The 22,680-nt window shown below is 37.8% G+C and overlaps 1 protein-coding gene and 2 pseudogenes across 7 annotated transcripts in view; 1 reads left to right on the top strand and 2 right to left on the bottom strand.

Moving 5' to 3' along the window:
* Positions 1-22,680, top strand: part of MYCBP2 (MYC binding protein 2) — a 271,756-nt gene that overhangs the window by 79,215 nt on the left and 169,861 nt on the right. For 6 of the 7 annotated variants that reach the window (XM_024753923.1, XM_024753924.1, XM_024753920.1 and 3 more), the window contains exons 16-18: positions 4,691-4,836; positions 5,105-5,206; positions 19,025-19,132. In XM_024753923.1, the coding sequence (XP_024609691.1) occupies positions 4,691-4,836; positions 5,105-5,206; positions 19,025-19,132 (356 nt within the window). The remainder of the gene's footprint in view (positions 1-4,690; positions 4,837-5,104; positions 5,207-19,024; positions 19,133-22,680) is intronic. The other variant, XM_024753921.1, reaches the window with a different exon arrangement.
* Positions 13,078-13,559, bottom strand: LOC112405504 (chromosome transmission fidelity protein 8 homolog pseudogene; annotated as a pseudogene).
* On the bottom strand, positions 15,726-16,381 carry LOC112405502 (chromosome transmission fidelity protein 8 homolog pseudogene; annotated as a pseudogene).

Genomic DNA, 22,680 nt, shown 5'->3' with positions numbered 1-22,680 from the left:
TCTGGCTCACTCAGGCCGGGGGGAGGGAGAGGTACGGATGCGGGGCGAGCCTGCAGTGGCAGAGGCCGGCGTGAAGTTTCGCCAGCCTGAGGTGCGCCGTGTGTTCTCCCGGGGAAGTTGTCCCTGGATCACGGGACCCTGGCAGTGGCGGGCTGCACAGGCTCCCTGGAGGAGAGGTGTGGACATTGACCCGTGCTTGCACACAGGTTTATTGGTGGCTGCAGCAGCAGCCTTAGCGTTTCATGCCTGTCTGTGGTGTCCGCCCTGATAGCCACACTTCGCGCCCATCTCTGCAGCTTGTTTAGGTGGTTCTCTGAATGCCCTCTCCTCGCGCACCCCAAAACAATGGCTTCTTGCCTCTTCGGCAGCTCCAGACTTTTTCCCGGGCTCCTTCCCGGCTGTCCGTGGTGCACTAACCCCCCTTCAGGCTGTGTTCACTCTGCCAACCCCAGTCCTCTCCCTGGGATCCAACCTCCGAAGTCCGAGCCTCAGCTCCCAGCCCACACCCAGGTGAGCAGACAAGCCTCTCGGTGAGTGCTGGTTGACACCGATCCTCTGTGCGGGAATCTCTCCGCTTTGCCCTCCGCACCCCTGTTACTGTGCTCTCCTCCGTGGCTCCGAAGCTTACCCCCCTCCACGGCTCCGAAGCTTCCCCCCTCCGCCACCCGTAGTCTCCGCCCACGAAGGGGCTTCCTAGTGTGTGGAAACCTTTCCTCCTTCACAGCTCCCTCCCACTGGTGCAGGTCCCATCCCTATTCTTTTGTCTCTGTTTTTTTCTTTTTCTTTTGCCCTATCCAGGTACGTGGGGGGTTTCTTGCCTTTTGGGAGGTTTGAGGTCTTCTGCCAGCATTCAGTAGGTGTTCTGTAGGAGTTGTTCCACATGTAGATGTATTTCTGATGTTTTTGTGGGGAGGAAGGTGATCTCCATGTCTTACTCCTCTGACATCTTGAAGTTCTCTCTTATTTTAATTTTTTTCCTCAAGTTCCTCAGTTCATTTTATTACTTAAGTTTTTATTTCACAAAAAAATGTACTTGTACATATATTGTGTTTTTATGTATTGGTGAATCTATTTCTATGGAGTGTATTTCCAGGACTGTTACTGCTTGTTTAAAAACTATTGGTTTTTGTTTTTGTTTTGTTTATGGTGGTTAATGTTTTTAAAAAATGAAGGGTTTCTGTTTTCACTAACAGCAGTAAAAGGCAGTTTCTTTTGAAATACTTCCAGCAGCAGATCACATAATTCTTTAATTTCTGTCAACTCAGTGAACGTGAAGTGATATCTCATCATTATCTTCATATATATTTCCATGACTCACATTTTTCCTGGATATTTAATTATACTCTTCTGTGAGTTTTCTCTTAAAAACCTTTGCCTGTATTGTTTTTATCCTTAAAAATTGGAAGATGTTCTCTGAATATTCTTCATATTAACTGTTTTCTGTCTTCTCTACAAATAGTGTTTCCCAATTTACTTATGATCATATAACTAAATTAGGTTATATTCTGTTACACAAAAGCACTTAACATTTTTAAGAAGCAAATACGTATTTCTTTGAAATTTTTGAATTTTCTATCTAGACTAGAAAGGTCTCAGTTTCTAGATGATTATATGATATCTTAAATATTCTTCAAAAAGACTGTTTTATTTCTTTTTACATTAATAAATTTTAAAGCCAATGGATGATTATTGTTCTGATGTGGGCTAGACATCTAACTGTATTTTCTTACCAGTAGCCAGTTGTACAGTCATTACGTGTGAAATGGCTACCAGATTTATCATTTATTATATTCCCTTATATATCAGAATCTATTTCCTGGGCCTTCCATTATTTCCCTGACCTACTGATCTAGTCTTATGCTAATATTATGTGGTTTATGTTTTGTATGGTATTTTAACATTTAGTAAGATTAGCTACTCTCAGCGTCTGTCTTTTTTAATTGTTTGGGGGACTATTCTTAGTATTTAATTTAAAAATATAATTTAAATTGCATTTAATTTATCTATTAGTTTTAGAAGAATTGATTTTTATGGTATTAAATATTCCCACTCAGTAACAGGATGTGTCTTTCCATTTATTCAGATTCTGTTTTTGTTTTGAATTTTGTTGGGATATAGTTGATTTACAATGTTGTGTTAGTTTCAGGTGTATAACAAAGTGAATCAGTTATACATACACATATATCCACTCTTTTTTAGATTCTTTTCCCATATAGGCCATTACAGAGTATTGAGTAGGGTTCCCTGTGCTATACATATACAGTAGGTTCTTATTAGTTATCTGTTTTATATACAGTAGTGTGTGTGTGTCAATCCCAATCTTCCAATTTATCCCTCCTCCCCTTGTTACCCCCCAGTATCCATAAGTTTATTTTCTACATCTTAACTCTATTTTTATTGATATTTTGTAGATAAATTCATTTGTAGCCTTTTTTTAGATTCTACATATAAGCGATATCATATGATATTTGTCTCTGTCTGACTTAAGCCATTATTTTAAAACAGGTCATAAATTTCCTTAATGCTTGGGTCTGTGCCTTCATTTGTAGTCTTTTCGTAACACTGCTTTAATGCCAAAGATCTATTTATTTGTGTTGAACATGAATTTTTTCGGTGTGGAATTATCAAAATCATATAGAATACTCAATTAGGGGTATATAATTTTCTTTTGAATTGATAAATTATTCGCAATTTTAGGAGTTCGAGGAGCTGTCACTTCTAAAGTTGCATTATTCCTGTTATATTACCCTTTTCATCCTTGTTGGACTACTTTTTTCCCCCCAGGGTTCTATGTTATTATCACTTTAAAGTTAATATGTGAGTTTGGCAGAATCAGAATGCAGGTTTTCCCCTAGAATCTTGGAGAGAATTTCAAGTCCTATTTTTGTGTTGCCGTTTATAGCTAATATAATGGGGTATCCTTTGGGAGATCAAATTAATTATCATACATCTTTGTATTATGATAGATCTGATCTTTGTAAGATCAGATTATTTATGATAATTAGCCGACTTTGGGAAGTAGGGGGAATATTGTGAAAAAAACCCTGAGTGAGAACAGCCACCTCCTCCTCTCTGGCTTCCCTATTTGACACCTCGTTAGTATTCAGGTGCTTCTTCCCAAATAATGTCTGGATTTCCTATGAGTATATTTCTGGGTTTATACTTGACCTAACATAGTTAAATAGATCATATATAATAGGCCTTTTCTTTTAGGCTGTGGAATATTATGATTTTTTAACAATAAATTTTCTTTGCATTTTTAGCCTGTTGAAAAATATTTTGGCTCTCTTTATCAAAGGATAGTATTTCTTCTAGAAAGCTATATATTTGGCTCTGTTTAGTGTATTTAAGCCCCTGACTTGTTTATCTTAAAGTTTAATTTGGATTAAAGAAAGATTCTGTGATTTTTTTTAAAAACAACATTGGAGTTGAAATTTATCTTTTTGGATCTTTCCCAAACTATTTCCATTTAAAATTAAGTGTTCCCAATCTCTGAACCTAAGCCATTGATAAATGTCATAAGTGAATTTCTAAAGTCTTTGGTCCTTTCTGAAGTTAATTCTTTTTTCCCCAGAGATATACTATCAGTTTCCAATAATTATTTACAGATTTAAATGGATAGAATCTAACCAAGTACAGTAATTTCTTTATTAGTGAAGCAGAAATAAACACACAAATAAAGTCCACTTAGGAATAAATATTGGAGGACACTAAGCACTATTACAGATGACTTAAATATCATAAAACTGTGACTACATATCTTAGAATAAATTTAGAATTAAACATTATTTTTAAAATAGTGCCCATGGCCAAGTCAGTAGGGCCTATTATTTTATCAGTTTGTTACTGTTGTAGTAAGTGATCTTCCAAATTGTCACTAATACTGGCTTTTGAAAGCCAGGAGTTTCACAGGGCACCTAGCTATGTGTTTCAAAACTGTTGCCAGGTAGATCCTTTGTCTTGTGTCTCCACAAATCTGGATAACCAGGGAGAGGCTCAGTGAGGCTGTCACAAGTTTTTCAGGACTGATCCAACCAAATAATTTTAAAGCTAGGACTTCGGCAGGATATGTGACTAAGAAATTAGTGTTCACCGACCCTCTAGCCAGCTCCTGGGAGTGTTCTTGTTTTCTTTTATGTTATAATCAAAGGCCATATGCTTAGTTCACAAATGATAGGAAAAGGACAAAGAAGAGGAAAAATAACAGGTAATTGGATGCAGTGAAAGAGAATGGGAGATGATGACATGTAAAGGAGAGGGAGAGGTAAGGAGACAGAATTCATGAAGCTGGCAAGCTGGGCTCACTCATTGAAGGCTGCCCACATCTCCCTTATCTGGGAGATAGCCATGTTGTTTGTTTGCTAACCTCTTAATACTAAAGCTGCTGGTGCCTCGCTAATTGTGAAACCTTTTAAAAGACGTTATTAATAATGGCTTTGAAGATAGCAGAATCCATTTGTATTTTCTGTAGAAATATACCAATTATGCCTATCAGGAGTGTGTAATATCTATTCATACCTTTTAATTATTCATCTCTTCATACCTTTTCTTTAAAATTGACAAATCCTGATCTGAAGGGGTGATTTCATTGCTGATTCATTTAAGTTAATCTTAAAAGTGCGGAAAAGATGTTACGGAGTTTTAAGGAAAGAGACGGATTTCAGTTAATAATTTATTTGTTTATTTTTAGGATCTGTGGTTGTGGTTCTGGAGAATCTGGCTGTGCTGTATGTGGATGTTGCAAGGCTTGTGCAAGAGAATTGGATGGTCAAGAGGCAAGACAAAGAGGGATTCTTGATGCAGTGAAGGAGATGATACCTTTAGACCTTCTGTTAGGTAGTATTTCTGATAGTCTAAATAATTCCTTTTAGATATGTGTTAAAAATTAAGGTAATAGTTGATTATGCAGTACTCCGTGTTTGGTAACTGGCTGTGTCATTGATTAAGGGATGAGATGCTTTTTCTATTTTTTGCTAAGATCCTTGTGGTAAAAATCATTTGTGTTTTAGACAGTGTTTTTGCTAGCTTTTACTTTCTTGAATTTCATATAGTTCTGTCATATCTATTATAAAACTAATTGACTGACTGACTGTCAATCATCTAGCTGTCCCAGTACCCGGGGTTAACATTGAAGAACACCTTCAGTTACGACAAGAAGAAAAACGGCAGCGTGTAATCAGGAGACACAGATTAGATGAAGGAAGAGGTAAGATGTAGCTGCAGAGAAAATGTATATGAAAATACATTTTCTTACCCTATACTGAGACCAGTTAAAAGTTTACAGAATAGGCTGATTTGGTAAGAAATTAAAATTAGTAACATTCTAGTAACTCATGAAAGTATTATGAAAATATTCAGGGTATTACAATTGTGCTAATAACATACATTTAATTCGGTAGTGTGTTTATGGCATAGGTCAACCATATTAAGAATTGTGCCATATGCCAAGCATCAAAAACTATTAGCAATAGCAATCTTTAAAAAAATACAAATTTGAAGAACTGTCCTTCACCCATATTTTGACTCATCTACTTAACTCTGAACACCAAATTAGTTTAGTATTTTAAGTTCTGATTTCTTACTCATTTACAATTATTATCATTTGGGCATAGTCTCACTGTTCTTCCTTCCAATTTAGTGCATAATTATGCTTTTATGTATCTTTCTGGAAAAAGCTTATTCTGGTTATGTACAAGAAGGGTAAGTTGGAGGGTCTGCAGGTTTTAATTGCAAAGATAGATTTATTATCTATCTTTTCCTCATTGTTTATGACCATTTCTTAGCCTAAAAACTACATTTAACAGTGATTATAGTATTTTAGTATATATCCAACAAGCAGAGATAAATATAAGTATTACTAAAGTTATTCTTGCCCAATAGAATCTTTTCTTTGTAGATTAAGACAGATTGTTACAAAGGTCTGTAATTTTATTCCTCTGCTAGGCAAAATTTGATTCAAAATATTTAGTGATATTGTATATTTTAATACTTATTAAAATGGCATGGTATTTGATACAGGAGATAAAACCTATTACTCATTTAACCATCATTACAGACTTTTTTAGGCATTCCTTTTTTTAATATAAAATGGAGTAAGTATTGAATATAAAATATATAGCACACATGGTAATTCTGTTTTTATTAAACTTAGGTCATAAGACATCTGCTTAGAGCTTGAAGATTGTTCTTTATAGTGTCTAATAAGCAATGTTGAGGAATTGATACAGTGAATGTTTGCTGTTAGTTTGGCTTTGTTTACATAAAATCATTGCCTTTAAATGATATTTTAATGAGTTAATGTATCTACTCTTATTTATATTGTATAAATGTATGAGAAAATTGCATATTAAATGTTATGTAGAGAATAGGGTAAAATTTAAGTTCTGGGTCTTTATGACACATGGTAATTAAGTGATAATTCCTTTTGTATTAATAGTATGATTTGCTTAAGGTTAATTACTAGTGATACTTTTACTACCTGTTTTTTTTTTTTGAAATATTAGGTTGAATCATATGAAATGACCTACAAAAAACAGCAATTTCCTATGTTTCAACCAAAGTATAGCAAATCCTTGTGATGACATTTAATTACTTGCCTAATGCTATATATCTTATTTTTTTCTCTCCCTCTATAAAAAGCTATTCTTCTCTAGGTATAGTATATATTTCTGTATATCAGAAGTAAAAGAACATTGATGATGCACTGGTTATTCAACAAAACTTTGTGATAGCAGAATATTCTTTTGGCTTTTATTTTAAAATGTATCATAGACCTTTAAAACATAAACTCTAACCCTTTAAGAGTTTAAAAAAACTCCATTATTTAAATATTTATGGAAATTAGATTATTGTATCTGCTTTAACAAGCTTTCCCAGAGACTCTGAGGGTGCTGAAGTGTGAGAACTGCTGCTCTAGGGCAGTGATGTTCTAAGTTTGTTACATGGGCCTTCTACATCAGAGTGACCTGGGCCTCGTGCTTCAGCATATCTGCCTGAGGGTCCTCGATACAGATTTGAGTCACACGCACAGTGTTCTAGGGCTCTTGTTTGGCACCATGCTAGCGAGGATTGTTAGTCTCGTTTTGTCCTCATGAGGAACAGGAATGTCAAATTTTTAGTGTTCCAACTGCCACACATACATACTTGTCTTTTCTCCACACACACACACACACCCACCCCCCTTGGCTTCTGCTTGGTGTTTTTTAGATAACTAACAGTTAGCAGTCTGTTGGTAATTATGCTTATTGTTGAAATTTACCTGTGTTGAAATTTCAGCCTTTCAGTATTAGGTTAAGTTAAATTATTTTACTTGATTTATCTACCATCCTATTTACCAAGTTTGTGTTATTTGTTTTAAAGTTGATCAAAATTTTAGGACCTAGCTCGTGTATCAAAAGCCTTGCTCATCAACCTCAGGCCTATTGATATAGTTCAGCTGCTGTTTATGACACAAATTCTTCTGTTGCTGTTGAAACCCCCGAAAGTAGTGTGGTTACTACTTTTTGATAAAGTCGGAACTTTAATTTTTTTATGTTATTAGGCTTCCAGATAATACTTTTCTTACATATATATTCTTAGGTACCAATAGTATTCATTTACAGATTTTATTTCAGTGGTGTTTGTGATCATTTTTAGTTTGTTTTTTAGATTAGACAGTTGATTGATATATAAGTTCTCTGAGACTTGTATTAACTTTACAAGTGGAGTGCTTGTTCAGTGGGATTTTTAAGTAGAACTCTTTAAGTCATCAGAACTCCTGGGTGATTGTATCAGTGTTCTTATCTTTATATTCCTTCTGTGATTGTATCAGTGTTCTTATCTTTATATTCCTTCTCAGCGCTCTGTTTTAAGGAAAACTAAGCTCAAATAATGTTGCCTATTTTTCCTTCTTTCTTTTTCCCCTAAATGTCAAATCAAAATTCCATGATTGTGAGCTGTCGATGGGGTGAGGTACGTCCTGGTTTGCCTGGGACAGTCCCATTTTATGCCTACTGTTCGGACGTATTTCTTACAGTGCCCCCTTTTGCTCTCGGTAGAGAGTCTCATTTGGATAATAAGTTATATAGTTAGCATAGCTATATAGCATGGTGGTTGAATATATGGGTTCTGAAGTTAGACTTTGGTTCATATCCTGGCTTCTTAAGTTTTACTTGGAGCATAACCACTCTGAACCTCAGTTTCCCTACCTTTAAAATGAAGATTACAACTGTACCTATGTTAAGTGGGGATGAGGATTAAGTGACTTGCATGCAAATGCCTGACCTATACTAAGCCCTGTGTAAATGGTGATGATGGCGATGGTGATGATGAGGATGCTAGTGGTGGTGGTGGGCTGTTTAGTAAACTTCTCTTCTGTTTGGATTTGATTCTTTTCCAGCTCTGGCCTCTACTTGATTGCTTTTCTCGCAACATTGGGATGCTCATCACAAAATTTTGATTATTATTAATAAAACCCCCTACATCTTCTGTAGAATAAAATGATTCTATTTTGATAGAAACAAATCAGTTTCCCATAGTCACAAATTAGAATGTAAAAACAAGTTTATTATAGTCTCTCCAGTTTCAAAGTGATTGAGAAGTTATTGCTATTGATTTTTAAGCCTCGGAAACCATTAAGTTTTCTTGATTTGACATGTCAAATCCAGTAGTAGCTGATCTTCCAATACTACCTTAAAGTCTCCTTTTAAATTAAAATATTATATGAAGCACATGGAAAACATAAGTAAGAAAAAATACCAATGTAATTCTCATCCAAAGATAACCACTATAGAATTTTGGTATACTTTCTTAAAGGTTTTCTATGCATACTTTTTTGTTTAGACATTTTACATCATTTCATACTGTGATATATATTGGTGTACTGTTTTTTCCCCTTAATAATTATATTGTAAGTTTTTTGTGCCTTATTGCAATACCATATTGAACTAATACAGGAATTTAGGTTAAAGGTTTTCCACAAGCCTATCCTTTAATTAAATTATTACTTTTATTTATTTCATCGGTATCTTCTAATTGAGTTTTATACATTTCCAGTTATATCACTGACTGAATCTTTTTTTTAATATATAAGTTTATTTATTTATTTATTTATTGGCTGTGTTGGGTCTTCATTGCTGCATGCAGGCTTTCGCTAGTTGTGGCGAGTGGGAGCTATTCTTTGTTGCAGTGTGTAGGCTTCTCATTGTGGTGACTTCGCTTCTCTTGTTTGGAGCACGGCCTCTAGGTGCGCGGCTTCAGTAGTTGTGGCTCGCGGGCTCTAGAGCACAGGCTCAGTAGTTGTGGTGCACGGGCTTAGTTGCTCCGTGGCATGTGGGATCTTCTTGGACCAGGGCTCAAACCCATGTCCCCTGCATTGGCAGTCGGATACTTAACCACTGCTCCACCAGGAAGTCCATCACTGACTGAACCTTATATTTCATATATTTGCTTAATGTTATGTACGTTTTAAAAAACTTTCTAGCAGTTTTTTCCTTGCCCTCCCATTCTCTTTTACCAAGCAAATGAGGTTTAGTCTAACAGGTATATTTCTGTATCTTACTCCATTAAAATATAATCATGTGCAGATATCTATACATATGTGAGCGTGTAGGTATATGTTTATTTACAGAAGGGATATTGTATTAAATATACAGTTGTTTGCAACACCTTTTTCCCATTTTACAGTACAACATGAACATATACTAGTGAATATGGATCTATCACATTCTATTTAATAGCTACATAACATTTCATAATATGTCTGTACCACAGTTTTTTCAGCCATTATTTTGTTCATGGTCATTAAGGTTATTTTGAGGGTTTTGTGGATTTTGCTATAATAATATATTCTTAAACTTGTAGCCATATGTAGTGGAATTTTTGTTTATATAATAGAGCTTCCCAGAAATAGCATATTTGGGCCAGAGAGTGTGTATGTTTTAAATTTTAACAGATATTTCAAATTTTTAAAACATGTTATAGGAATTTATCTTCCTAAGACTAACGTATGAGAGTGGTGTTTTCCTGTAGCACCACCTTTATTAGGTATTATTTTCAATTTTTGCAAAACGGTGAGCGATGTTATGTGCTTGCTAATTTAAATAGCACAGAAGTACTTTTTCTTTATAAATCTTGTTTTAATGGCTGAATATTATTCCAGTGAGAAAATATACCATAGTTTTTTATTAACTGTTCTTCTTTTTGGATTGTTTTAATTTTTCATTACAATTAATAAGGTTATAATAACACCTTTGAGCTGAAATCTTTTAAAAAATATTTCAGTTTTCCTTAGGACAGATTTCTGTTTGTATAATTACTGGGCCAAAGGATAATAATAATTTTTAGGTTCTTGAAATGTATCACCAGTAACTTTCTGAAAGTAACTCCATACTTTCCCACCCTCAAGTTTTGCCAGCTGCCCCTCCAGTGTGCTAAGTTTTGTCATAGCACACCGTCATAATTTCTTCTTGAGTTTTATGTAAACTTTCCCTCAACCATTAGACTGTGAGCTTCTTGAATCAGAGATGGGGTCTTGTTTATCCATGTGTTCCTAGAACCTTGCATGGTGCCTGAAATTGGTCAGTAGTTAATATGTGCTTGTTGACTAACTGAAAACATTTCATGGACTTCTCATCGCCTCTACAATGAAGTGTAATGGTATCAAAAGACATTAATTATCTCTTTTGTATATTCATCTCCAAACTCATTTCCCACTACTTTCTGCCTCATAACCTTATACTCCATCCATTTCAGCTATGTGTGTGTGGTTTTTTTTTTTTTCCCTCTCATCCCATTTATTAAAGAAACAGTAAGAAAAGATACACTGCAGGAAAACACCAACCGTCCTTTCACATCGGGCTGAACGAAGCACACTGATTTCTCCCCTTCATTCCCCCCACACCCACCCCAATTCACATAACCCCATCCACATCAGTTTAATTTTGAGGTTCTTTGATTGGGAGTACCAGTGGAGAGGGAGTGGGATGAGCAGTGGAGCCTTGATCCTGGCTTCCTCTAAGTAAGTCCCAGGAGAAGGGGGCTGCAGGCCCAGTCAGGCAAGCAGAAATTGTATTTGGTGGCTCTCTGAAGTGGTTGTACTTCCCTGTTCTGTGTTCCAGCCCCCAGGGGAAGGTATGGCAGTAGAGGGTGGTCAGGTCAGTGCTGCTGAAGTGTGGTCCACTCACCAACGCAACATTTCTAGAGAGCAGTGAGCTGATTCTCCAATGGTGAGCAGGGGACCGCATATAAATTGAGACCTGCAGGCCAATGTATCCCTGAGGAAAAGTCCACGAGGAACTAGTAAGAAACAAGGGGCAGAAAGCTGTGGGACAGAAGCACAGCAGGCTTCTGGAAGGCTGGGGATCATTCCCACCTGCCAAAGTCCATGTCCCACAGATAACATTTTACCTTCAGTCAAGAAAGACACAGAGGGGGGGGAAAAAGGCTCATTTGAACTTGAACCCCAGCTGTATACTTCAGACTGTAGCTCCATATCTACCCTTTCACCCAAAACACAACCCCTGCTCAGAACCACAGTGTCTGGAAACCAAGGTGGTCCTGGAGAGGAAATGGTGCCTAAGGGGGTAACATTCCATTTGGGTACATTGCAGCCATTGGAGCCCCTGGTCTGGGGAAAGCAGCTGGGTTTGTTCCAGGGAGGCTCCCCACTCTAGGAAATGGGACCAAAGTCTTGCTTGCAGGGCCATTCATCCTTGGAAAGGAAGCTGGGTTTAGACCCAGGGTCCCAGTTGACTTTGCGAAAGGAGCTGGGTTGATACCCACAGGGCCTGCTGGTGAAGAGCCTAGGGAGCTGACCTGGGGGAATTAACCTGACCAGGGCCTGGTGGGCCAGTAGACCTTGGGAAGGTAGCTGGGCTTGGACCCTGTAAACCACTGGCCCCTGGGAAGGTAGCTGGGCTTGGACCCTGTAAACCACTGGCCCCTGGGAAGGTAGCTGGGTTGGAGCCTAGTGGCCCAGAGGCTCTTGGGAAAATTGCCGGACTTGAGCCCTGGAGGCCAGCAGACCTCTGGAAGTTAACTGGGTTTGAAGCCAATGTGTTAGAAGACTGAGAGAAAGCAGCTGGGTTCAATCCCCCTGAACCTGTCCCCCTTGGAAAAGGATTAGCATTTACTCCCATGGGGCCAGCGGGCCTTGAAAAATGAGCTGAATTAGGGCCAGTGGGGCCAGGAGCCCTCGACATGGGGGATGGAATTGGCCCTGGAAGGCCAGTTCCCCAAGAGCCAGGACCCGAGTTTGGGCCTGTGGGGCCAGGTGTGCTGGCCATGGAAGATGGGCTTGTGCCCACGTTTCCAGAAGCGTATGAGAAAGAAGCTGAATTTGCTCCTAAAAGACCAGCTGCTCTTAGAATGGGGGCAAGATCTGGGCTTTGAGGTCCAACCATTCTTAAGACCAGATCCTGTGCCCAAGAGGCCACACGCTCTGGTGTCCAAATTAGGGCTTGGGCCCAGGCCACCTGCCCTTGGATTAGGCCCAAGGCCTGGACCCAGGCCACTTGATCTTGGGTTGGGCCCAAGGCCAAGGCCTGGAAACGTACCTTGGGGCAGGGTTTGTACCTACAAAGCCTGATCTCAGATTGGGACTTGGTCCGGGGCCCAGGCCAACATGTCTAGGATTGGGAGGACCATTCCCAGACGCCAACAGGACACCTGTTCTCAAGTTGGGTCCAGATCCAGGGCCCATGGGGCCACCACTTCTGGAGTCAGGACCTGTTCCCAGAACACCATCTGGCCTTGGGTTGGACATAGGACCTGGCCCTGGGAGACTCCCTAACCTTGGGTTAGACAGGCCCTGGGCCTGGAAGAGCCCCTGCTCTAGGATTTAGAACTGACCCTGGGCTTGGGCCCAAGAGACCACCCGGCCTTGGGAAGGAAACTGCACCTGTGCCAGTGGGATTCATCCCTCTTGGAGAAGAAGCCATGCTTGGGTCACGAGCACCAGCAGGGAAAGGTGCTGGATTTGAAGCCAGTGAACCTGATGAAGTTGGAAAAGGAGGTGGGTTCCTTGGAAATGGGGCCAAATTTCCACCAAGAGAACCTGTTGCCATAAGGAAGGGATCTGAGTTCGTACCCAGTGGGTGGCCTGTGTTTAAAACAGGACCCCCTTGTGGTCCCAGGGAACTGTCCATCTGTCCTCGAGGTGGCAGCGGAGCATGAGTCCAAGGAGTTGGCTGCTCTCTAGGAAAATCTGGGGTTCTTTCATACTTTCTTGGGGACGTTAGTGATAATGGGCTTGGGGCGAGTTTTGAAAAGGATCTTGTTTTTGATGAGTGCTGTCACCAGGTACGGGGTGCCATTCTCACAGCCAAGATCATCACAGTCTTGCTCCCCCACCGGGAGTGTGTTTAACAAGGACGGCAAAGGGTTTCTCCAGGTGGATGATTTTCCCATACAGGATATGATGCCCCACGATCAGCACAGGGATTCCCTCAGTGGTGCAGGTCTCCCAGGAGGTTTCCAGCTAACCCAGTGCTGTAGCGAGCCTTGATCTCCCCCTGTAGCTCCATCAGCACCCATTCTGCCAGGCCTCCAGCCCCAGCACTGGAAATAACTATCTGCACCATGAGCTTTGCGTCTTCAGAAAGCAACTGAAAATAAGCTGCAATGGCCGCCGCCGAGCGCAGCGCCGCACAGCCAACGGGTGACAACCAGTCCTCCTGCCGCTGTTGCCATCGCCGCCGTGAGCACTCGTGTGTGTTTTTAATGACCATACAGTAATGTTGTTTATGTCTTCATGCTTTTATAAATCCTATTCCTTTTACCTGGAATGCCCTCTCTTCTCTTCTTTCTCTTGGCAAACTTTTTCTCATTTTTTGAAATCTGTCTCTCTTTTTTTTTTTTGGCTGCGTTGGGTCTTCTTTGCTGTGCGCAGGCTTTCGCTAGTTGTGGTGAGCGGGGGCTACTCTTCATTGTGGTGCATTGCGGTGGCTTCTCGTTGCAGAGGACAGGCTCTAGGCACACAGGCTTCAGTAGTTCTGGCCTGCGGGCTCAGCAGTTGTGGCTCGCAGGCTTCAGAGCACAGGCTCCGTAGTTGTGGTGCACGGGCTTAGTTGCTCCACGGCATGTGGGATCTTCCTGGACCCGGGCTCGAATCCGTGTCCCCTGCACTGGCAGGCAGATTCTTAACCACTGCACCACCAGGGAAGTCCCTCTTTGAAACCTCTTTGATTCACTCAAGTTGATTTGATCACTTTTCATCCTTCAGGATATGATGTGTATAGATTTACTTTATAGTATTTATTAGAACATATTGCAATTCTTTGTTTTTATTCTGTCTTCCCTGGTAGACTGAATTTGAATGAGATCTGTGTCTTTGTCATTGCATCTATGATACCTAGCGTCTGTTACATTAAAGATAATCAAAAATGTTTGGTGAATAAATGAGTGACTTAACTATGTAAGAAAAATTATTTTAGTCCATGGGATACAAGAGTATTTTAGAACCTGGTAACTTGATATTATAAATGGTAACTTAAGTTGAGCTCGAGTGATGTACTTTCTATGTGTGATTGCCAGTGGGCCTTCTGTATTTATGTATAGAAACGACTCTGAAAAGATTGAATTTATGAGAAGCTAAATTACTCTGAATATTATGGGTATAATATTTTTATGGAAAGACATAATATCTCAGGCAGACCACAGAAATTAGAAAATGGTAATACAGCTTAATATTATTGTTATTTTAATATTTACAATTCTTTTGTATAGTTGGAAAGTGTCTTACGCTTTTTAGAGTGATTTATGTTATCTGCTTTAGTAAATCAGTTGAAAAATAGGGCATGTTGAAGAAATGACATGTGTTCATATTTGAAATGTATCTCATTTTATTATATTTTAAAGATGAAGCTTAGTTTATATAATCTTAGTTTGAAAATGATTGATACTGCGTTACTGGAAAATAATATTTAATTCTTCTATTAACATTAAATTAGCATATTTCTACCTGTAGTAATCATAGAATATGTTATTGTTGGTTTTTCATAGAATTGATGCTGCTTGTGTTTTTTTCTATATCTAGAGACATAATTTAAATATTTTTTTCTACCCATTTTTTAATGTTTAATGCAGGGTACTTTGGTATTTAATATGACATTTGTCAAATTTTATTACAGAGCAGTAGTTTCATTTTGTTGCATTGTTAGAAAAATTAGTTAAGCTGAAGATGTATAGAGAATCACAGAAATTTAATTAAAAATGTTCAGTGCATATATACTGTCAATTTCCTTTTCAAATACTGTAACTTCTTAACTGTCAAATTTAGTGTTTTGAAATTTGTAAGCATTTTTGATATTGCTAAAACTCAAGGATGTTGGGTCCAGATCCAGGGCCCATGGGGCCACCACTTCTGGAGTCAGGACCTGTTCCCAGAACACCATCTGGCCTTGGGTTGGACATAGGACCTGGCCCTGGGAGACTCCCTAACCTTGGGTTAGACAGGCCCTGGGCCTGGAAGAGCCCCTGCTCTAGGATTTAGAACTGACCCTGGGCTTGGGCCCAAGAGACCACCCGGCCTTGGGAAGGAAACTGCACCTGTGCCAGTGGGATTCATCCCTCTTGGAGAAGAAGCCATGCTTGGGTCACGAGCACCAGCAGGGAAAGGTGCTGGATTTGAAGCCAGTGAACCTGATGAAGTTGGAAAAGGAGGTGGGTTCCTTGGAAATGGGGCCAAATTTCCACCAAGAGAACCTGTTGCCATAAGGAAGGGATCTGAGTTCGTACCCAGTGGGTGGCCTGTGTTTAAAACAGGACCCCCTTGTGGTCCCAGGGAACTGTCCATCTGTCCTCGAGGTGGCAGCGGAGCATGAGTCCAAGGAGTTGGCTGCTCTCTAGGAAAATCTGGGGTTCTTTCATACTTTCTTGGGGACGTTAGTGATAATGGGCTTGGGGCGAGTTTTGAAAAGGATCTTGTTTTTGATGAGTGCTGTCACCAGGTACGGGGTGCCATTCTCACAGCCAAGATCATCACAGTCTTGCTCCCCCACCGGGAGTGTGTTTAACAAGGACGGCAAAGGGTTTCTCCAGGTGGATGATTTTCCCATACAGGATATGATGCCCCACGATCAGCACAGGGATTCCCTCAGTGGTGCAGGTCTCCCAGGAGGTTTCCAGCTAACCCAGTGCTGTAGCGAGCCTTGATCTCCCCCTGTAGCTCCATCAGCACCCATTCTGCCAGGCCTCCAGCCCCAGCACTGGAAATAACTATCTGCACCATGAGCTTTGCGTCTTCAGAAAGCAACTGAAAATAAGCTGCAATGGCCGCCGCCGAGCGCAGCGCCGCACAGCCAACGGGTGACAACCAATCCTCCTGCCGCTGTTGCCATCGCCGCCGTGAGCACTCGTGTGTGTTTTTAATGACCATACAGTAATGTTGTTTATGTCTTCATGCTTTTATAAATCCTATTCCTTTTACCTGGAATGCCCTCTCTTCTCTTCTTTCTCTTGGCAAACTTTTTCTCATTTTTTGAAATCTGTCTCTCTTTTTTTTTTTTGGCTGCGTTGGGTCTTCTTTGCTGTGCGCAGGCTTTCGCTAGTTGTGGTGAGCGGGGGCTACTCTTCATTGTGGTGCATTGCGGTGGCTTCTCGTTGCAGAGGACAGGCTCTAGGCACACAGGCTTCAGTAGTTCTGGCCTGCGGGCTCAGCAGTTGTGGATCGCAGGCTCCAGAGCACAGGCTCCGTAGTTGTGGTGCACGGGCTTAGTTGCTCCACGGCATGTGGGATCTTCCTGGACCCGGGCTCGAATCCGTGTCCCCTGCACTGGCAGGCAGATTCTTAACCACTGCACCACCAGGGAAGTCCCTCTTTGAAACCTCTTTGATTCACTCAAGTTGATTTGATCACTTTTCATCCTTCAGGATATGATGTGTATAGATTTACTTTATAGTATTTATTAGAACATATTGCAATTCTTTGTTTTTATTCTGTCTTCCCTGGTAGACTGAATTTGAATGAGATCTGTGTCTTTGTCATTGCATCTATGATACCTAGCGTCTGTTACATTAAAGATAATCAAAAATGTTTGGTGAATAAATGAGTGACTTAACTATGTAAGAAAAATTATTTTAGTCCATGGGATACAAGAGTATTTTAGAACCTGGTAACTTGATATTATAAATGGTAACTTAAGTTGAGCTCGAGTGATGTACTTTCTATGTGTGATTGCCAGTGGGCCTTCTGTATTTATGTATAGAAACGACTCTGAAAAGATTGAATTTATGAGAAGCTAAATTACTCTGAATATTATGGGTATAATATTTTTATGGAAAGACATAATATCTCAGGCAGACCACAGAAATTAGAAAATGGTAATACAGCTTAATATTATTGTTATTTTAATATTTACAATTCTTTTGTATAGTTGGAAAGTGTCTTACGCTTTTTAGAGTGATTTATGTTATCTGCTTTAGTAAATCAGTTGAAAAATAGGGCATGTTGAAGAAATGACATGTGTTCATATTTGAAATGTATCTCATTTTATTATATTTTAAAGATGAAGCTTAGTTTATATAATCTTAGTTTGAAAATGATTGATACTGCGTTACTGGAAAATAATATTTAATTCTTCTATTAACATTAAATTAGCATATTTCTACCTGTAGTAATCATAGAATATGTTATTGTTGGTTTTTCATAGAATTGATGCTGCTTGTGTTTTTTTCTATATCTAGAGACATAATTTAAATATTTTTTTCTACCCATTTTTTAATGTTTAATGCAGGGTACTTTGGTATTTAATATGACATTTGTCAAATTTTATTACAGAGCAGTAGTTTCATTTTGTTGCATTGTTAGAAAAATTAGTTAAGCTGAAGATGTATAGAGAATCACAGAAATTTAATTAAAAATGTTCAGTGCATATATACTGTCAATTTCCTTTTCAAATACTGTAACTTCTTAACTGTCAAATTTAGTGTTTTGAAATTTGTAAGCATTTTTGATATTGCTAAAACTCAAGGAAGCTGTGGTGCTGTTCTATAAGAAAAGAACTAAAAATTTAAGGCATAATTTAAAGTTTTCTTTTCAAGCTAAACAGTAATGGGGAAAACAGTTTTTAAATTTTATTGAAATTAATTTGGCTACAGATTTTTTTCTTAAATACTGTATAAGTAGAAATGACTGTAATCTGTGTCAGTGTATATTTATGTATATATGTATACGTACATAGAGGAGCTTCAGCAAGAAATTGTTTTATGAGAGAACCGTTAATGTTCTAAAACTGTTACTGGGTTTAGAGTCCCCTCTTCATCATCAGTATGAAATTCAGCTTATCCTTGTGTCTGATTTTGTGTATGTGGTTAAAATCATAAAGTTAGATTTATCTTTTTTAGTAAATCAAATCAAATATAGCTTATACAATTCTGTCTTTATAAAGCAGTGATTTTATATATGTACATGTATATGTGTGTGTATGTTGTATGTATGTATATATGTATATGTGTGTATATAAATGTGTATGTATATAAATATGTATATCTCAGATCATAGGAATTTTTTGTTTTTGACCACCTTGTTTTCTTACCTCTATGACAGAATGTAGTTGTCAGTAACATCTTGGTTTTGTATCAGGATTGATGTGGATATTAAATCTTGAAGACCTTGTTAAAATTTAATCATTAATTTAAAACTTTGTTGGTGTTTGGTATTTTAAAAGGAAAGATATTTGTTTTTAATGGATGTGTGGTTTACCAAGTTTGAATATATATGATATTAAAAGATTTGTAAGATAATTTGATTTATTCTATTTGAACTCTCTGATTATCTATTTGAGACTATTAGTAACTACCTAATAATTTTATAAGTATAAAAGATCAGAATTTTTACTTTATTAACTATATTTAAGATAATAAAACTTGTGTGTAGAATGATGAGTAGGTTGTGATTGGGAGTGGGAGGTTAACGGGGGGGATTTGGGAGAAAAGTATCATGTCCAAAACTTTAATTTCCATGCTTTTTAGTTTGAATTATTTTTGTTCATTGTAGTGTTTTCATTTTGTGAGCTTTTCTATGCACATACAAAATGTTTCTCCTCAGGCCCCCTTGTATTTGCTGGTCCTATTTTTATGAACCATCGAGAACAGGCTCTAGCCAGACTCAGATCCCATCCAGCACAGCTAAAGCATAAACGGGACAAGCACAAAGGTATTTGGTCTTCCTTATCAACTAGGTGGGATACTTTCCCAATTTCTTCCACTTATTTGAATTTTGTCTCTGGGAAAATGCACAAACCTAATTCTTCTACTTTGCTTCTATCATTATTATATAGCCTGAGGAGAAAGAACATGCTGAAAGTGTACTGTTTGTCAATAAGTGTCAATCTTATTTTATTGTATTTTTTTGGTTAACTTTAATAAAAAGAAGACATTTTACAGTATATCTTTTTCTTTTCCATTTCTTTTCAAATTTCCTAAAGTTAAGGGAAGGTGGAAAAAATAATTATTGCTCTCTATTTTATATACTTTATTATCTGCTCTTAGATCACTGCCATCTGGCATTTTGCAGTCCTTTTCTCTTTTTTTAGTTCTGTTTATTTGCTTTAGAATTAACAGAATTGCTAAATTCAGTGTATAAAGTAATAATGAGTTGACTGCTACAGCGCTTCCACTGTTTTAATATAAAAGTTTATATTCACAATACACATGATTTATTTGATATTTGATATATTCCTAAAGTAAGATTATTTTTCCTTAAACCACAGATTATGGGTCAACTAAGATCAGGAAAGAATTTAATGCAGAGAACTTATAAATTTATGTATAAATTCTGCCTTGAATCCTGGCATGGGAACCAAGCACTCTTTGAGTAGTACAACTGAGACTTACTATTTTCTTAAATGCCTGAAATAAAAGCTGCAAAATAGAAGATTTTAAAATCACATATTCCATGCAAATTAATCTTACTAATGTTTTATCGTTTTTTGGGGCTGCAAAACTGTTACAGACTAATTTTTTTTTTTTTTTTTTTTTTTTGCGGCATGCGGGCCTCTCACTGCTGTGGCCCCTGCCCTTGCGGAGCACAGGCTCCGGACGCGCAGCCTCAGCGGCCATGGCTCACGGGCCCAGCCGCTCCGCGGCGCGTGGGATCCTCCCGGACCGGGGCACAAACCCGCGTCCCCTGCATCGGCAGGCGGACTCCCAACCACTGCGCCACCAGGGAAGCCCTGTTACAGACTAATTTTATTTTTAAACTTTCATATGCCATATATTATAATCAACTTTATTTTTCTTTGCCTGTTTCAATCCATCAGTTTGTCACTCAAAGCAAAAATGCAAAACAAAACAGACAAAAACCCCTGTTTTTAGTAAAAACACAAATAGAGCACTACTCAAGTTATATTCTGCAGAAATAAAAATTGAGAATATTTTAAGTCTAATGTGATTAACCATAGTAAAATTTGTGATTGCTTTATTTACTGGGTGCTCTAACAATGCCATTAATATTTAAATCTAAGAAATAATATTTGGTGTGTGCTATGTAAATTATTTTGGTTATTGCTAGAATCTCTGATCTCACATTTTCTACTATGCCAGTATTAGAACAGATTTTATCAAGTGTCTTTTTCTTGCCAATTATTTGAAAGTGGAGTTCTTCCAATACTTTACCGGAGGTTAACTATTCACATTTCAATAAACAGTTTTAAAACTTTTTCAGCTCCATGTTAGTATCTTATAGACAGTCATCTTTGTTTTTTTCCAGAATTTTAAAATGAAATGCTAAAGAAAACCAAGTTTCCAAATTTAAAACAGACTTTTTACGATGTCACACTGATTAGCTATAGAAATTACTCAACAATAGCGAGCCTTACTTCCATCTTGTCTGCCACAGGGTAACCTCTTTGGAAGGACTTACTTTGTAGTATTACAGTATAAGGCCATTTTTCTTTTAATCATCAGATTGTATGGTTTTATAGAGTGGAATAGTTTCATCTCTTTACCACCAAAATGAATTTAAAGTGTAAGTAATACTTTATCAGATGGGGTCCCATCTTATCTAGAGTATTAACTTACCACTCACTGTACATCCACAGATTCACTTTGCGTGACTCCCTTTGCATTCACTGTTGCTGTCATTTAATCCCCTTGCCAGTCACTGCTTTTACTCCTGCTGCATATAGTCATAGTCTTTTAATAAATTATTTTTCCTACGTACATTTTTTTTCTCTTTTGTATTACCGTGTTTATCTTGCACTGACAAATTCACTGTATTAATTGCTGTGTTCTATCTTACATTTAATTATGTTGGTTGTACACATTGTAGGATAGTAATGATTTAAATTTTCTAGACTATGACTTTTTTGTAGGGGTGTGTGGAGGGTAAGAACTGTGGATTTATTGTTAACAGGAGTGAGTTCTAAAATGGAAAGTTGGAAAGCTTCTGGCTGATTGGAAAGAATTCAGAGAAGGTCACGGAATCTATCCTATACAGGCAAATTTTGACCAGAGGCAAAATAGTGTATAAGACGGAATCAATTATGTATAACATATAATCCATATAACATATAGTATTTAAAGAATTTAATGTAGACTGTATTTTAAACAGTTATCTGAATTAACATTTGTTTCAACTATTCAGTGCCTTACATAGAAAAAAAAGATTCTAATGTACTACTCTTAGTTAGGAACATTTGAATTATTCTGGAGATAGTCTTAAAGTGACTGATGTGAAAATCTGAAAGCGCAGTCAAAAACATCTGTGTGTATTTTACACCTGCTTTCTGTAAAGAAACTGTGGTGTAATGGAAATACAGCCTTTGGAATTAGGCCTCAGTTTTAATCCTATTTTTCATTTATTAGAACTGTGTGGCCGTTCATAAATTTCTTAATCTCTTTGGTTTCAGTTTCCTTCTTTTAAAAATAGGAATGATAATTCCTAACTGAATATGTTGATATGAAGATTAAATTAAGATGTGTGTGTGTGTGTGTGTGTGTGTGTGTGTATGTATATACTTTGCAAATAAAAATTCTCCATGAATACTAGCTTGAATTCTTTGAATTGAATTCCTTGAATCCTCTTTTAGAATTATCTTAAAGGTACAAAATTTGAGATTTGTTAAATGTGTAATTAATTTATTTTTACAAAAAATTTAAGATGTCAGCCATTTGGTGGTGGTAAAATGTGTGAGCCTTATTTTTGATCAATTTCTAAAACTGCTCTACCATTTATTACTTTGGGCTGGCTACTTAACCCCTCTAAAGCCTTGGTTTTCCCAACTGCAAAATGGAATAACAATAGCCTTATCATCAGATTATTGTATTGATTAAGGAGAGCAACAATAGTGAATATTGACTGAACACTTTTCATACATTATTGCACTTAGTTCTCATAAGTATCTTGTGAGGTAATATACCATTATTCCTATCTTATAGATGGGAAAAAACTAAAACTCAAAAAGATCCAGTGTCCAGTTATCATAAAACTAGCAAATAGTAGAGCCAGGATTCCAATCCAAGTCTCTTAGGCTCCAGTGCCCAAAAGCACTATCCACTGTGCTATTTAAATTTTCAGTGTTTAGCACAGAGGTGTTTAGCAAATTGTAATTACTACTGCTTTGCTGTTTTATTTTCATGATTTCGTTCAAAGTACTCACTGTGTTCTGTGATACGTTCAGTGATATGCATGCTTATAAGATTACCCAAAAAGTATAGATTTAAATAAAAATTAAAAGTTAGAGTCCTTTAGTTACTGAATCC

Source organism: Neophocaena asiaeorientalis, unplaced genomic scaffold (assembly GCF_003031525.2).
Source record: "Neophocaena asiaeorientalis asiaeorientalis breed wild unplaced genomic scaffold, Neophocaena_asiaeorientalis_V1.1 scaffold212, whole genome shotgun sequence".
Classification (NCBI taxonomy): domain Eukaryota; kingdom Metazoa; phylum Chordata; class Mammalia; order Artiodactyla; family Phocoenidae; genus Neophocaena; species Neophocaena asiaeorientalis.
This window is presented reverse-complemented; position numbering and strand designations above follow the sequence as displayed.